The 16,151-nt window shown below is 35.2% G+C and overlaps 1 protein-coding gene across 4 annotated transcripts in view; it reads right to left on the reverse strand.

The window, feature by feature from the left end:
* Positions 1 to 16,151, reverse strand: part of TIAM1 (TIAM Rac1 associated GEF 1) — a 202,774-nt gene that overhangs the window by 145,922 nt on the left and 40,701 nt on the right. For 2 of the 4 annotated variants that reach the window (XM_087721587.1, XM_087721588.1), the window contains exons 2-3: positions 13,068 to 13,261; positions 12,069 to 12,148 (exon numbers count right to left, since the gene is read on the reverse strand). In XM_087721587.1, the coding sequence (XP_087577713.1) occupies positions 12,069 to 12,086 (18 nt within the window). In that variant the 5' untranslated portion in view covers positions 12,087 to 12,148; positions 13,068 to 13,261. Of the gene's footprint in view, positions 1 to 12,068; positions 12,154 to 13,067; positions 13,262 to 16,151 lie in introns of those variants that run through there. The other 2 variants (XM_087721583.1, XM_087721585.1) reach the window with 2 other exon arrangements.

The raw sequence follows: 16,151 nt of genomic DNA on the forward strand, positions 1-16,151 counted from the left end.
CTAGATAAACTATTCTGTGCAAAATTTTCTATTCCCCAAATTCTTTCATCTATTGATTCCCGCCCCCTCTTGATGTACTGAGTCTTTTCTACTCTCTAGTTTTAAAACCGAAGAGAGTTGTACTAGTTTCAGGATTTGCATAACACAGGTTGCCAATACTAAGAGTTAATGAATCTCTGGGACAAATCTAAAAATTAGTTTACACATTTGGTACATTATATTTGTTCCTGAGACAATTTTATGCAAAATGGAATTGCTTGAAAAACTCTGACTCCAAGTCACTTGGGTTTAAATCTGATTTAAACTAGCCTAATCCACCTCCATGCGTCAGGTATCAAAGATCTACACATGTTTCTTTAATTGTACCAACCATATCCCATTACTGCAATCGATTAAAACTATACAGGAAGTCCTCAACTTAACAACCACAATTAGGATCAGAACTTCTGTTGCTAAGTGAGTTGTACCCAATTTTATGACCTATTTTGCCACAGTTGTTAAGCAATAGCAATAGCAATAGCAGTGGACTTATATACCGCTTCATAGGGCTTTCAGCCCTCTCTAAGCGGTTTACAGAGAGTCAGCATATTGCCCCCAACAATCTGGGTCCTCATTTTACCCACCTCGGAAGGATGGAAGGCTGAGTCAACCCTGAGCCGGTGAGATTTGAACCGCTGAACTGCTGATCTAGCAGTAGCCTGCAGTGCTGCATTTAACCACTGCGCCACCTTGGCTCCATAGTTGTTAAATGAATCCAGTTTCCTTTACTAACTTTGTTTGTTAGAAGCCAGTTGAAGAGGTGACTGAATTTTAAGCACATGACCGCAGGGATTCTGCAATGGTCATAAGTGCGAAGACCAATCTTAAATCACTTTTTTCAGCACCACTGTAGCTTTGAACAGTTGCTAAGCAAATGGATTACCTTTATTTATATAAAGTGCTTGAGCAACGCCATTCCCAGCCTTTGCACAAGCGTTATTTTCTGACGCAGGTATCTTTTACATCATAGATCTAAAACCTGTGAAATACTCTTTGTCTTCCCCTGAGGATAACTTTTGCACCTGCCTGTTTATAGTTACCTAATCCCAACTGCACCATCCCATTTCTTAGAATAATAGTCAAACTACTAAGAACTCATAACTGTATAAAAAAGAGAAAAAGAAAACAGATTTTTCTTTTCTGTAAGTTTTGTAGATATGGAAGCATCTTGGATATAAAATCAATTTTTATAACCCCCATTGTCCAATGAGCACATTAACAAAATTAATAAGGGTTTATTAATAAATATAATGGATTTCAAGAACTATTTCCAGTTATGAAATATTAATTATTAGCTTGATTAAGAAATGTGCTATGAATTGCAAATGCCATACACAGAGTATATTATATAAACTTAGCACTTTCACATCAGCTATATTTTCCAAAGATATAATGCCAATTATAAAGATTCCCATGTTTCACTGAGCAGCATATCCTTCAACCTGAGGAATGATTGAATCCCACAAATTCATCTGTTTTTTTTGAAACTACAGTTGACAGAAATACAAAGATTATTGCAAATTTTGCATTTTATATTTTTTATTTGATAAATTACTACTAAAATACCGATAAACAAGGCAGAATTCAGCTAATTTTTGTAAGAAAAACATGATAAATGCACTTTTGTTCCCCTTCATTTTTTTCTGCTTTTGAAAAATTACTTTTAGCAACAATCACTTTTGTAATATCAATTCTTGGTTTTTCTCTTCATATTCTTATCCTAATTTTCTCCATATATTTACTTATTTTCTTATTAAAATTAAGTACTTTTAATTTATATTATTGAAAGAGATATCACCTTCCTCATAACTAAAATACTCATTAATTATTTATCTGGAAGAAAACTGTATCACCATAAAATGCCCTGTCCCAAAGGGAATCCTTTCTTCTGACAATGGCATAATACCAACAAAAAGAGATTATTAAAGTTATTAAAGAGCATGTTAAAGTTCTGAATGGATGCATTCCCTTCCCTCAATTTCTCTTGCCTCTCAGTAAATGTTAGCAAGAAGTGAAAGAATAATGTTTTCTATCTTCCATGCTTGATACATTCATAGGTCTTCATATAGTAAATTTCATTTTTTTTACTATATTCATTAAAAATACATTCATATTTGATTTGATTTGATTTAATAAATTTATAGGCCGCCAAATCCCGAAGGACTCCGGACAGCTTACAGAAAATATTTTTTTAAAAAGTAAAGAGTTAAAAAAACGGAGGAAAACAGATTAAAAAAACCACATCATGCACCCAGTCTAATCGGGGCTGGACCTCGGTAATGAGGTCAACAGCCCCAGGCCTGCCGGAATAGCCAGGTCTTGATAGCCTTTCAGAAGGCCATGAGAGTGGGTAGGGTCCGGATTTCTGGGGGTAGTTCATTCCATAGGGATTAAACTATACAGATTGTTATTACAGCATGCTGAGAAACTTATGGCTATCAACAGGACAAAATCAATCATATATGTCCCATCATCCATTTTACACTTCTATTTTATAGCAGGAACAATAATCTTTTGTTGAGCTAAGATTATTAGAACCATATTTAATATTAATTCTTTGGCCATTGATTTCTTAATATGGTATGGTAATTTATGCCAGATATTTTTTTTGCAAATATCTAATATTCACCATAGTAATACATTAATTTATAAAAATACTGTAGATTTCGAATCTAATGCATATTTCAATACATAACAATTTGGGAGCCTTAGATGCTGTTAAGGGCCAAATTTGGGCTAAAGTTTTGCTAACGGCTAAAAAATTTATACTTTTAGGCCATCCCCATTCTTCTTTCAATTATTCAAATAGTTTAAAACTTTGGAAGATAATAAGCTGATTTAAAGTGATAATATTCCTAATTACCCCGACTAATCAGTGATTTATCTTTCTTTGGTCCAAAATGTATGTTTGACATGGGAACAAAATTATACTCCTGCCCAACACCTTCAAAATACCACCAATAGCAGAGAGCATTTAAAGCTCAGGGTCCTTGCTGCTCTTTGAGTTTGGTTTTCTTGCAGGTTATAAATGCTAGCACTGATTATGTTACCTGGTCAGGTATTGAAGAAAATAACTGCAAGAAAATAACCAAGCTGAGAGAGCAGCAAGGACTCCACCTTCAACATATACCTTGTGGCTTTAATGGAAAAAATATAATGGAGCTCAAATAATCATTACATTTCTCCATGAATTCCAGGGAACAGAAGATGGGATTATGCCCCTCTAAAGTATTGTAAGCATTTAAAGTCCTAGAATGTCTTTATTAATGCTGACGTTTTCTTTGCACTTGCTGCAATCAACAGGTGAGCCAAATGGCAGCAAGAGACCTTGGGGAGAAACACTGATCTCAGCAAGAATGGAGTCATTTGTGATGCTATATTTAAAGGTATTGTCAGCCTTTTCTTGGCAAACATTACAACTGGAAGGAGGCTCAAGCATACATCCCAGGATGCAAATCTTTGATAAGCAGATTTACTGTAAATAATAAAACTGACAGGAGAAAAAATTAGTGACAGCTATATAACAAATGCAAGATCTATTTATAGTGCAACCCAGGGATGGGTTGCTGCCAGCATTACTGCTGGTTCGCGTTGCCCACACTTTATAAAATGACTAAAAAACATGCCCGGCAATGGCATGGGCAACCAGAAAACAGGTTCGAGGGCATGGCTAGCCTGCCATCCCTACTGGTTCAGCAACCCCATCCCAATTTGCACTACAGGATCGCCAAGACCGGTGCAAACCAATAGCAACCCACCTCTGGTGTAACCAAGATGCAAATTCTAACAACTTTTCCTCCTGCTGTGCAGGAGGTGACATTTCTTTTTTGGGGTAGGAGAGCAATTTCCACCTGTCCTTCCTTATGATAATTAACTAGTTGGGTTTCAAGCTGTTAATTTCTGACCTTGCAGAAAGTAGCAGTTCTTGGGGTATGTAAATATGTTGAGTCCCTAAGTTACATTTATAAAAAGAGACTTGGGATTTTGTGATGAAAAGTCTTTCAGAATTCTGGACCATAATGTCATTCAAAAAGACATGTGTTATATTAATAAAAGCATATGTTTTTAAAATGCATGTTAAAAGCTCTCTCTAGAGATCCTTGAGCTCCATCCTTCTATGAAAATTGATTCTTAAAAATATCATCTGGCATCCAGAGGGAAGGTTTGGTGGAACAAGGAGAGTTGGACTGCTATTAGCAGCATTGTAATGCAAGCTCTGCTCCTTTTCAACATGCATGCAAATGCCACACACATGGTCAAAAGTGGCAACACATGTGGCGTTAATACCATTCCTGGTCTTCTGATGAAATTGGCAAGCACCTATGGAGACCACTGTGACTTCTTGCTTGCAGCATGTTCATCCTTCTACCCATGCTGAAAAATTCTACAGTCTCATTTTGACTTTCAGATACTCCTTTTTAATTAAAATTATGCTACTTCTTTGCACTGTGATTTATTTTGCTCTCTAAATAATGATTCCTGTACAGAAAGCTTTTATTTGGCAACCAATTGTGAGTATATCCTTTTTAGTTATTAAATGTACATACTGATGCATTTTTATAAAGTAGTTTATTTAGACAGGGAGAGCTCTACTAAGGTAGGTGATTCTATGCTGACAACATTCACATATAAAATAGGGTAAGGTCTCACTAAAGATCTTACAGAAAAGAAACAAATTTGCACTTGAAAATGAATTAAAATAACATTTAATGGTTTGATTTTTTATTTGTAAAATATAATTATATCAATTATCAATGGAATAAAAGATAAGCAATGGCCATTGATTATGAAGGCTTTGTATTAGCCATGGACAAATTCTTCACAAAAAGTGTAGAAACTGTAAAAAAAAAAAACAGTTTTTGAAGCAGCCAAGAAGGGCTGCAAAAGGATGTGACTGTTTAAATAATTTGAAAAATGGGGTTGTACATTGACCCATATATTATAAAGCACCTTTTACAAAGAAGCCTTACCCCGCCTTACTGTGAATTACATCCAATATCATTGGCTGAGGGATGCTGTTTTCCCCAATGATGTGATTGCATTGTCAAAACAGAACATTGAATTTTGACCAGATAGGAGTCTGATCAAAAATAATTAGTCCTGCTTATGTTCTCAATTTACACCCTAAAGATGTTACAGCTTTGGCTGTTCTGGCAATGATTACCTAAACTAATAATAATATCCCATGATTGTCAATATCTTCCAAATTATGATCTAGTTGTAGATAAATACAGTAGATAGGACTTTTATTTATTTTCTCAGCAAAGACAACTCAAGTCAGAAATCAAGGTTTTTATCTCCTCCCTATGCCATTAGGACTGCTAACTGGAGAGAGGAAGATGCAGGCCTTTAGAGAAGCAGGGAGCAAGTCTCCTGAAAGAATTTTCTGGCTAGAAGAACAAGGGAAAAATATCTTCCATCCTGTGATATAAATTCCAATATCTCCTCTATTCTTCAAGCCAAGGTCTAGATTTATAGGAATCTACTCACCTGTCCTTTAGGGCCAAAAGATTCCTTCACCATCCAATTTGCATTTGCTCAAAATGAAATTCTTTCTTATTCTGCTCTCTCTTCTTTGGCTAAGATTACAAAACTGCAAGCCCACTTTTCCCAGAAACATTATCCAGAAACTCTTTCGCAGTAGGGCATTATTAAAAAGCTTTTTTTTAAAAAAAAAGTCGGACTTAAATTCCTTCAGATATCTAACATCTGCCTGTTAAAAGATGACGTCATTTTGAATTTATTTATGAATGCATTACAGAAGATAAAACGTGAAGCGAAAAACGACAGAATTATCTTCGGCAAGACTGACCTATAGGATTTTGTTCACAGATTGGTATTTTACCCGCAACAACCCGCAGACTGATTCCCTGAGGTATCTATCTCTAGTATTCTCACAGGAGGGATTTTATCCAAGAAAGATGGTGTAGGAAGAATATTAGGAGCGTGGGAGTTAGAGAACAATATTTTAGCTGGATACTACAGCTGCCAGATAGAATTCAGAGATGCACTCCTACACAAAGCAGATGCAGTGTATTCACTCCTCATTTTAGAAAGTGCTCAAATATTCTCCACCTCCTCAATTACGGCAAGTGCTCCAAAAGCCTTTCCTTTGCCTACAGAAACCATGTTTTTCATTTCTAATTTATGAAAATGAAAGAAAATCAAGATTATGCTTATGGCTCAAAAAGTGATGTTTGCACTGACACTGCATTTTTTTAAAAAAGGTCTTGCCTTTAAAAAAATCTAACTTTACAATCTTGTTATCTCTAAGAAATGAGGAATAAATTCTTGTTACAAGAAATGCCAGTTCTAGAGGTCCCGTCTCTCAAGTATTAATGCCAAAATTCTCACAGACTGGAAAGTCATTCAAGGCAGCATGCAAAAGAACTACTACAACTACAGCAGTGGTGGGTTTCAAAATTTTTTAGAACCTCTTCTGTAGGTGTGGCCTGCTTTGTGGGAGTGGCTTGCTGGCCATGTGACTGGGTGGGCATGGCCAACTTGTAAAATGTGGTGAAACTCACTTAACAATGCTCTTGCTTAGCAACCAAAACGTTGGCTCAGAAACTCTGGCATTTGAAGCACGCAAGTCTTAAAGCTGTCAAGTTACAAGACCCTTGCACCCCTAACCCTTTAGAAAAAAACTCCAGGGATGTTCAAACTTGACAGCTTTAAGACTTTAAGGTTTTGATAGGACTCTTAGAGGCAGGTGGGGCGATTGGTGAGCCAGCCAATCAGGGAGCGGCAGGTGGGGCAAGCATGGTGCAGACGGGTGGGGGGAGGGAGCTGGAACCAGTTCTAAATGGCACTGCAGATTTGTGGAACCTCTTCTATAGGTTGCCTCTCCACAGTAGGGACAGAATAAAACAGGGTGTGTGGGAATCGGCAAGATATCTGAATGACCTGATCTCTCCAAAACAAAGAATAGCTTTCTTCAGAGCCAGATTTAACATTCTTCCCTCAGCACTCCTCCAGGGCAGGTATAAAAGAACACCTATAGCCGAACACGTTTGTATATGTGGTAAAGGAGAAGTGGAAGATAATTCACATGTACTATTACACTGCGAGCTACACAGAGCTTGTAGGTCTGCATATATTCTCCCCTTATTAGAGAGATTGCCAGGGAGGGCAGACAATGTTTATCTAGGCTTTCTCCTCCAGGACACTAACCCGGCTACCACGTATGCAGTGGCAAAGTTCTGTGCTGCTGCAATGTCCATAAGAAAAAAATTGGCTACAGTATAGTACCATCTTGTACCAATTATCTGGACATACCTTTAACAATCTTTGGACCATAATGTTATTATCCACTTTTAATGTAAATACTTTTAATTATATTTTAATGTTAGTATTTTTAATATAGTGTAAAGACAAATGTATATTGCTGGTCTTTGACCGTAAGAAAGATCTTACTTACTTGCTTGCTTGCTTGCTTGCTTGCTTGCTTGCTTGCTTGCTTGCTTGCTTGCTTGCTTGCTTGCTTGCTTGCTTACTTACTTACTTACTTACTTACTTACTTACTTACTCTTCTATAGAAGAGGTTAGAACTGGTAGGAACCCATCCCTGAACTACAAGTAGTCCTTGACTTACAACTGTTCATTTAGTGACTGTTCAAGGTTACAATAGCACTGAAAAAAGTGACTTATGACTATTTTTTACACTTTACAACTGTTACAGCATTCCCATGGTCACATGATCAAAATTCAGACACTTGGCAACTGACTTATATTTATGACAGTTTTTATGTTCCAAAGTCATGGGATTACCTTTTGTGTCCTTCCAACAAGCAAAGTCAATGGGGAAGCCAGATTCACTTAAAAACCATGTTACTCATTTAACAACTGCAGGGATTGATTTAACAGCTGTGGCAAGCAAAGTCATAAAGTGGGGCAAAATTCACTTAACAGATGTTTCACTTAGCAACATGAATGTTGGGCTCAATTGTGGTCGTAAGTTGAGGACTATCTGTATCTTGTATTAGAGGTGCTTTACTTTTCTCATGAGAGCCAGTTTGGTGTGATTAAAGCATCAGAATAGAAACCAGAGACTATGAGTTCTAGTCCAGCCTTTGGCACAAAGCCAGCTGGATTGATTTTAGGCCAGTCACTTTCTCTCAGCTCTAGGAAGGAATCAATGGCAAACCACTTCTGAAAAACCTTGCCAAGAAACTGAAAGGACTTGTCCCAGCAGGCTCTGAGAATCAGATATAATGGAAGCTGGGGGAGGGGGGGCTTTATTATATCTCTAAAACAAACAAGTAAAAGAAACTAGGGAAATGCACAGAATTATTAACTATTATATTACTTCTCAGTATTTAGGGTATGTCAGTATTTGTTTTTTAATTATCCTGTATTTCGAATAAATTGTCAGACTTTCAACTTGTACCAGATGGTAATATAAATTCCAAGCTCAAATAGATGTGAATTCTATGCAGCCAAACTTGCTTTTAAGACAATGTCAAAAGCACAGGATTTAAAAAACATGAGTATATATGAAAAATGAACACACACACACACACACACACAAACACACACACACACACACACACACACTTTTTTAAAGGACAGAGGAAAAGGACTTTTTTTAACAGGAAAAAATGATCTACACAAATAATCTTTCACATCAACTTTCTAAAATCTGATACCGTCCAGCTGACTTAGACTTCAGTTGTTATTATTAAAGAAGCTGAAGTGCAACCAATCTGAAAGAAGCAAAGTAAGGAAGAAAAAGACAATAGAGAGCCATCAAACATCTGACAAAATAAGATCATCTACTAACTCTGGAACTACAACTATTAAATGAGCTCCAGTCTAGGAAAGTTCCATTCTGAAGCTGCAACAAGATTAATTTATTTAGATTATAGATGAACAACAGAAGACTTTGTTTCTGATGGCTTTCTCCAATACTTGCCTTCATTTTTCTGAGGGACTTAATAAATCAAGTCTCTCCAACATCAAGTTTGCGCATAATGCAAAGAGGTTTTTATTTTATCAGGCTTTTGAAGATGATATATTGTTTTGAGCTTTAATGGACTGCTCAAATAATGGCTTCTTCCTGAATTGCTGCCAATCGTTTTATTCCATTTATTTTATTGTCCCTGATTTAGATTCTTCTTTTTGTGTTTTATATTTGTTTTATGTTTCTGTGCTTGTAAATAAAAAATGATCTAAAAATAATTCATAGATACTTAAATCAAGAATGATTGAAATTTACAATAAATTATAATTATACAATGATAATATATACAAGTGCTTCTGAAAATGCATAAAATAAAAATCATTTTTCCATGCTAGGAACAAATTGCAGAAGAACTTAAATGTGTTAATGTTAGACTCCAAACCATGCTACTTATCTGGGATTAAATACAGTTGAACTTCTGCCAAGCAAAACTTACTAGCTGCCCTCTAAGCACATAGATAAGCATTTTCACCTATTTCTAACAAAATACAGTATTACATTATCCTTTACAAACTTTATGTTGCAAAAACAATTTGCCAATAATGTTGGCTGCTCTGATTGCATCATTGAAACGCAGGATAGAAAGTACATTGCTGTTACTAGCATCTAGTTAAAATAATAAGAATGTAGTAACATAGATTTTTTGCTGGCACCACATAATCTGATCAGAATAATTTAATGTGGGGGTAATGGGTTAAGAATCTGTTTTAGGCATTCTCTTAGAATTAAATCTGGCAATAAGGGGGAATGTCCACTTATAAAATAGCTGTGAGCTAAAGACATGGTTACATAAAAAGCACCACCACCACCCTCAATAATTTTTTGCAAATACCTTTAAGTGACCCCTAGGCATTCCTAAAATGAAAACAGCAAAGTCTAAAACATTTTGTACAGTATTCTAGGTTCCTTTTCTCTTAAAAAAAAGAATGATTTTTTTTTAATGTAAAAGAAAATAGGGTGGAGCAGGGAGCAGGGAGTGTGCTTGCCAGCTCCCTGATCCACCCTATTTTCTTTTATCCTAAAACTGGAAGAAGCTTTAAAGAAATGGGGCTCCATCTCCTCTAATCTAATTTAGGAAAACAAAAAAATTGTATTATTTGCCAGTACCATTAATATGCCAACATTCATAAAAATAGATGCAGTGATTTTCTAATATGCCCTTTGAATGTAAGTATTTCAAACAGCATGAAAAATTTAAGTCTCACTGATTTGTACAATAAAGTACATTGAGATTAATTGCACATCTAACTCTTAAAATCACTTCCCCCACTGGTCACTAGAAGTCAAAAACAATAATAAATCATAGATTAAAAGCCAGACAAAGCAGAAATATTTGCAGCACTTCTAGCAGAGCACAGAATAATAGGAAGCCGCTCCAGAGAATTTATTCTTGTTAAGAATTTAATCTGAGACAGGAAATCCCATCTTTCAGAATGCAGTCTTAGCATTACTTCTTGATCTGTGCAAACATAGCCACATAAAACACTGGCAGTCTTTCCTTCCTTCATCTTTAGCCATAAAGGTAATTCTAGAAGGAAATGTTCTCATCAATAATTAGGCAAATGTATAATACTTAAAATTTATTACTGGGAATTAACTTTACCTTTTATTCTATCGGCTTCAACTATTTTTAAAAAAAGAATTTGCATCTTTGGCTAGAAAAACAGCAACCTGTCAATTCTTCAGCTTCAGAAACCTCTCAAGTATGGTTTCCAACAGAAAAGAAAGGAAGGAAGGAAAGAAGAGAGAGAGAAAGAGAGAGGGGGAGGGAGGGAGGGAGGGAGGGAGGGAGGGAGGGAGGAAGGAGGGAGAGATGCTTCAACTCTAATAACTCATTTTGAGTAGTCAATATGAATTTTGGGGAATACATATCAGCATAGTTTCTCTGCAAGTTAAGGTGCATGAATTTTTATTTGTATCTAAGCAGGGTGGAATGTTAAACTTACATACACAGAAATTCAATCAGAAAAAGAAAATATATAATATTATTTGAACCTCTTCTGGTTTAAATTTTTTCAAAATAATTTACACATTGAGACTGTAGGGGGACCTCTTGTTGGATCAGAGCAGAGTCACCTTGTCCAGCAAAATGTATCACTTCTTGGTCAGCCAGATGCATTTGAGAACCTCATAAATATGGATGGAAGAGCAACAGATCTCTTTCATTGTTGCTCCCTGCAGCAGTCACTTAACATGCACTGTTTCCAGAGGTAGTCCATAGCTATCAAGCTAGTAACCATTTCTAGCTCAGTCTTTTATAAATTCAACTAGTCTTTTAAAATATTTTTTGACAAAGCACAAAATTTGTTGTTTCATCACCATGTAAATCCAGTAAATTAAATAGTTTAAGTATGCATTCTTTAAAGAAATATTTGCTTTATTAGCTTGAAACTATCTGCATTTAATGTCAATAAATGATTGTGTGCTCTAACATTCTGAAAAAAAATATTCTCCCTAGCGGTATTTTTCTTACCATACGTGACTTTATATGCATTTATCATACCTGCCTTTAATTACTCTTATTCCAAGTATTAAAGCCCCAATTCCTATATTTCCTTATAGGAGAATTAGTCTAGTTTCCCAGTCATTTGATTCATTCTGTTCTGCATTTTTTCAGCTCTATATATTTTTAAAGGTAGATTGCCAAAAAATACACTTAATATTTCAAGTGCAATCATAATATAGATGTATATCAGAGGCTATAGAGGCTAGCAATTTTATTTTCATTTCTTTTACTAATTATTTGTTGTATAGCATTTGTCTCTTTTTTCTTTTTTACAAGTTACATTTTCACTATCCACAATTAATTATTGTAATGTATTATATATGTAGAAGGGTTTTGTTTTATTTTGCAAAAATTATGCATCATTGTGCCATATCTTCATATACCACCTTTCTTTAAGAGAAAATGCAGAATTCTAGGTCAAGCATAATTAGAAGTTAGAAGCATGAAGCTTCCTTAGTGATATGAGCAAGAAACATTATGATGTAACACTCATAAGTTATCATGATAACAATCATGATAACAGTGATAAGAAATGATACTATGCTTAGAATGTTGACTTACCAAATGCAGTTTTTCCATTAGAAGCAACGGAATCTGATGAGTTCACTTGACATCATGGCTCCATAATTTCAGAGTGATGGCTGTGTAGAAATAAAGCCATTTTTTATTTGCACAGGTTTGCAGCATGGGATGTGTGTCACCCTTGGGGACTGTTAGATAATAACCTTGGGAAACTGAAAAGAATTGTCTACAGCTCAGATCGTTCAGCAACATAACAAAATACATTGGGGGATTGTTCCATATCAAATTAACCATGACTTTATTCATTTTTGCAAGGAACCTTGAGAAGATTTTCATGTAATCTTCTGAAGATTAAAGCTATTCTAGCACAAGAAACCTGGACATATAATTTTTGTCAAATGTCATCCTGATTCATAAATTTTGCACTCTGAAATATAGGATATGTAGCAAGTCATAAAATATATATTTTGCGACTTGCTACACATATATAGATAATAAAATAATGTAATAAGAATATATTAAGGCATTTTAGATCAATTTGTTATACAGACTGGTACAATATTACCTTCTTAACCTTGCACCTTTTTTTACTATATTGGCACTTCCCTAGCCAATCAGTTGAAGGATACCTTTCTACATTGACAGGCAGATTTTCCCAAGGTTTCAGGTTTTTCCCTATTCTACTTAGAGATGCTAAAGGCAGAATCTGGAATTTCTGGATGTACAGGATATGCTCTGACACTAAAGTACTGTCCATCCTCAAAATAGGTATATGGTAAGGTAACAAGAATGTGCTTAGTTTTGCATCTGCAAATTTGCTTTCATGTTTGTATCACTTATTGAATATCTTAGAATCCTGAAATGAACGTGCAAATTGTTCATCATTGAATGGGTTGAATTCATATTTAACCAAAATAAACCCAAGGTAATTGCTGGGAAAAACTAGTTGGACCAAACCAACAGGACTATTCAAATTTGGATCTGATGCATTAAGTTTAAAACAAAGGATTTACAATGCTACATAATAGGAAAAAATACCTTTGCTCCATGAGAAAAGCAGTTCAATGACCTTGATGCTGTGCAGTCTTGAAGTTCAGCATTCCAAGTCACACACTGAAGAGGGCCCAGCAGCAACAATTTAGCACATCATATTTTTAAAAGCCAGCACATCTTTAGGGCAATACATATCTCGTGAGGGAAGCTGCTCCCAAAGATGATGTCCAAATTGAAAGCTGTAAATTAAATGACACACATAGATACACATCAGGGGTACAGATCAGCTTCAGCTTCTTCTAATATGAAAACATTTTTTTTCCCTTTATGACATGGGTAGTATCTTTATAAAGGCAGTACAGTTACAATACAATAATATTCATTTGTTTATACTACTCAGAGAGAGATCATAGTTTAATGGATTTACACCTGGAGATACTCTTCACATTTCAATATTTTTGACCCTGACTTGGGCAGTTGATAGTAAAGTATATGATAATCCTGTGAAATAGTCCCCCCAAAATGTATTATTTTTCTACAGTACATTAATTTATCCATAAAGCTGTGGCTATTAATCTACATCAATTGAATTATGGAAACAAAACTAATTGTTTCATAATCTAATAAACCTACTTTTCAGTTTCTCACCAGTTTACAAATTACTGTCTTTCATCAGTTTTTAAATCATTATGTACCCAACTTTCTATTTGTCACATATTCAAGGTAGCAACAACTTTTTCCATTTTGAGTAAAATATGTGGTCGTTTCTTCACTATAAATATATCCAAAATAAACTCAATTACTTCACATTTTGTTCCCTGTGCAGCCTACTGAGGTTATTAATACCATTGTTACAAAAGTCACAGCCATCTGCCCAACTGAGAAAATAATGTTCCATTTGCCCCAGAGAATCTTTACCATTTTAGCAGCCCTGGCTCTAAGCAGAATTGTAAGAAACTACACATAAACTGTTCTTTCTGGATGAATGCTTTTAAAAGAATAGCCCCTTCATAGTCAGTCGTTGTACAGATTTAATTATTGGTTAAGCAACTGAAGATCACAGAATCAGATAACGTTTTGTAATTCTTCTTACCTACATTTTACTTTTACTATACGCCAGTTGAGGGGGGGAGGGATGCATAAGTGGGTTTCAGAATTTTACTTTTTATCTATCTATCTATCTATCTATCTATCTATCTATATATATACGCTGCATTTTCATACCTCAGTATAGCAATCATACTATTGTTCAATTTTTTATATATAGAAAAGATCACTGTAAAGTCTGAAATATCAGTATATTTGGGGGGGGGGATGCAATCACATACACTATATTGCCAAAAGTATTCGCTCACCCATCCAAATAATCAGAATCAGGTGTTCCAATCACTTCCATGGCCACAGGTGTATAAAATCAAGTACCTAGGCATGCAGACTGCTTTTACAAACATTTGTGAAAGAATGGATCTCTCTCAGGAGCTCAGTGAATTCCAGCGTGGAACTGTGATAGGATGCCACCTGTGCAACAAATCCAGTCATGAAATTTCCTCGCTCCTAAATATTCCACAGTCAACTGTCAGCTGTATTATAAGAACATGGAAGTGTTTGGGAATGACAGCAACTCAGCCACGAAGTGGTAGGCCACGTAAACTCGTCCAACATCAGTGTGTGACCTTACAAATGCGCTTCTGGAAGAATGGTCAAAAATTTCCATAAACACACTCCTAAACCTTGTGGACAGCCTTCCCAGAAGAGTTGAAGCTGTTATAGCTGCAAAGGGTGGACCAACGTCATATTAAACCCTATGGATTAGGAATGGGATGTCACGTACAGTAAGTCCATATGCGAGTAAAGGCAGGTGAGCAAATACTTTTGGCAATATAGTGTATCTACAATTAACAATACCTTATCCCAAGGGGGCACAATAACACTTTAATAGTTGCAAATAGATCTAAAAGGTTCTGTCCAACAAATATGGGTTTCTGCTAATTATGAGGGGGAGATTTTACACAAACACACACATACACACACAAATTCATATGAGAATGATAGTCAGTGTAATAGTGAGTGTAGTAGTTAATTAAGGTGCTAGACATAAGTGGTATCTAACCTTTCAGCCAGTCACTTTCTTTCAGCCTTAGAACAAGGTTTTTTTAAAAAATCTACTGATGTACACTGGATTTGCATGGTAGACTAAAGTCCATAATCTTCAATTAAGAGGCATTCAACTCTTGTGTAAGAAAAGTCATTGAAGAAATGTATCTACAATTGGAAACCTTTTGTGCAATTTTTGCAGGAAATTTAAAAAAAATGACATATGGATTTTGATCATTGCTAAAATTTAAAAAAATTCCTTTTTGAGGGGAAAATGGACATCATATTATAGTATTAAACTGTGTTTAATGTGTTTCTTATAAGCTTGGAAGAAGTTGAAAGTTATTTTTTATACATATGTTTCCTTTCTTTTCTTTCTCTTTATATCATTCTGCATCTCTATTTCTATCTACCTCTTTCCTCTTCATCTTTCTTCCTGGTGGTTAGTTCATGTTAGCTGTTATTTCTTTTGTAAAAAAATAAAATTATTATGAAACAAGAGGTATTCATTCTGCTATAGACTGATTTGGGCTTATTATCACTTATGAAGATACTAGACACAGCATAAATTTAAATTTAACCCTATAATATTCAAATACCATTATCAAAAGCAGACAAATCAGTATTTGGGTACAAGCTTCATTCACAAAAGAGCTTAAAATATATGAACTGAACCCCTAACTAAGAGTTAAATTATCTAATGTCCTCCAGATTTGGATTATAACTCTCATTAGTTGTAGCATAGTCAGGAATTATGAAAGTTGTAGCCAAAACATCTGGAGGGCAGCTTGTTATCTATTACAGTCCAAATCATATGAAAACACTGGTTTCTAATGCAACAGATAAATTCCTCACTGCTTTAAATCTAGGTCTACATCTACCTAAGAGAGAAAGAATGTTTTAAATTACAAGAGGTATGTGGATTATCAGTCAACAAAAAGTCAAAACACATTCTGTTTTGCCTGAAAAGGAAGGAAGAAGCAGTTTTCAAGAACAAATAGAGTAAGATGGTTTATGTTTGTATGTGTTTTTTTA

The sequence above is a fragment of the Thamnophis sirtalis genome, unplaced genomic scaffold, assembly GCF_051295495.1.
Source record: "Thamnophis sirtalis isolate CommonGarterSnake01/CBP01778 unplaced genomic scaffold, rThaSir2_p1.2 scaffold_8, whole genome shotgun sequence".
NCBI lineage: Eukaryota > Metazoa > Chordata > Lepidosauria > Squamata > Natricidae > Thamnophis > Thamnophis sirtalis.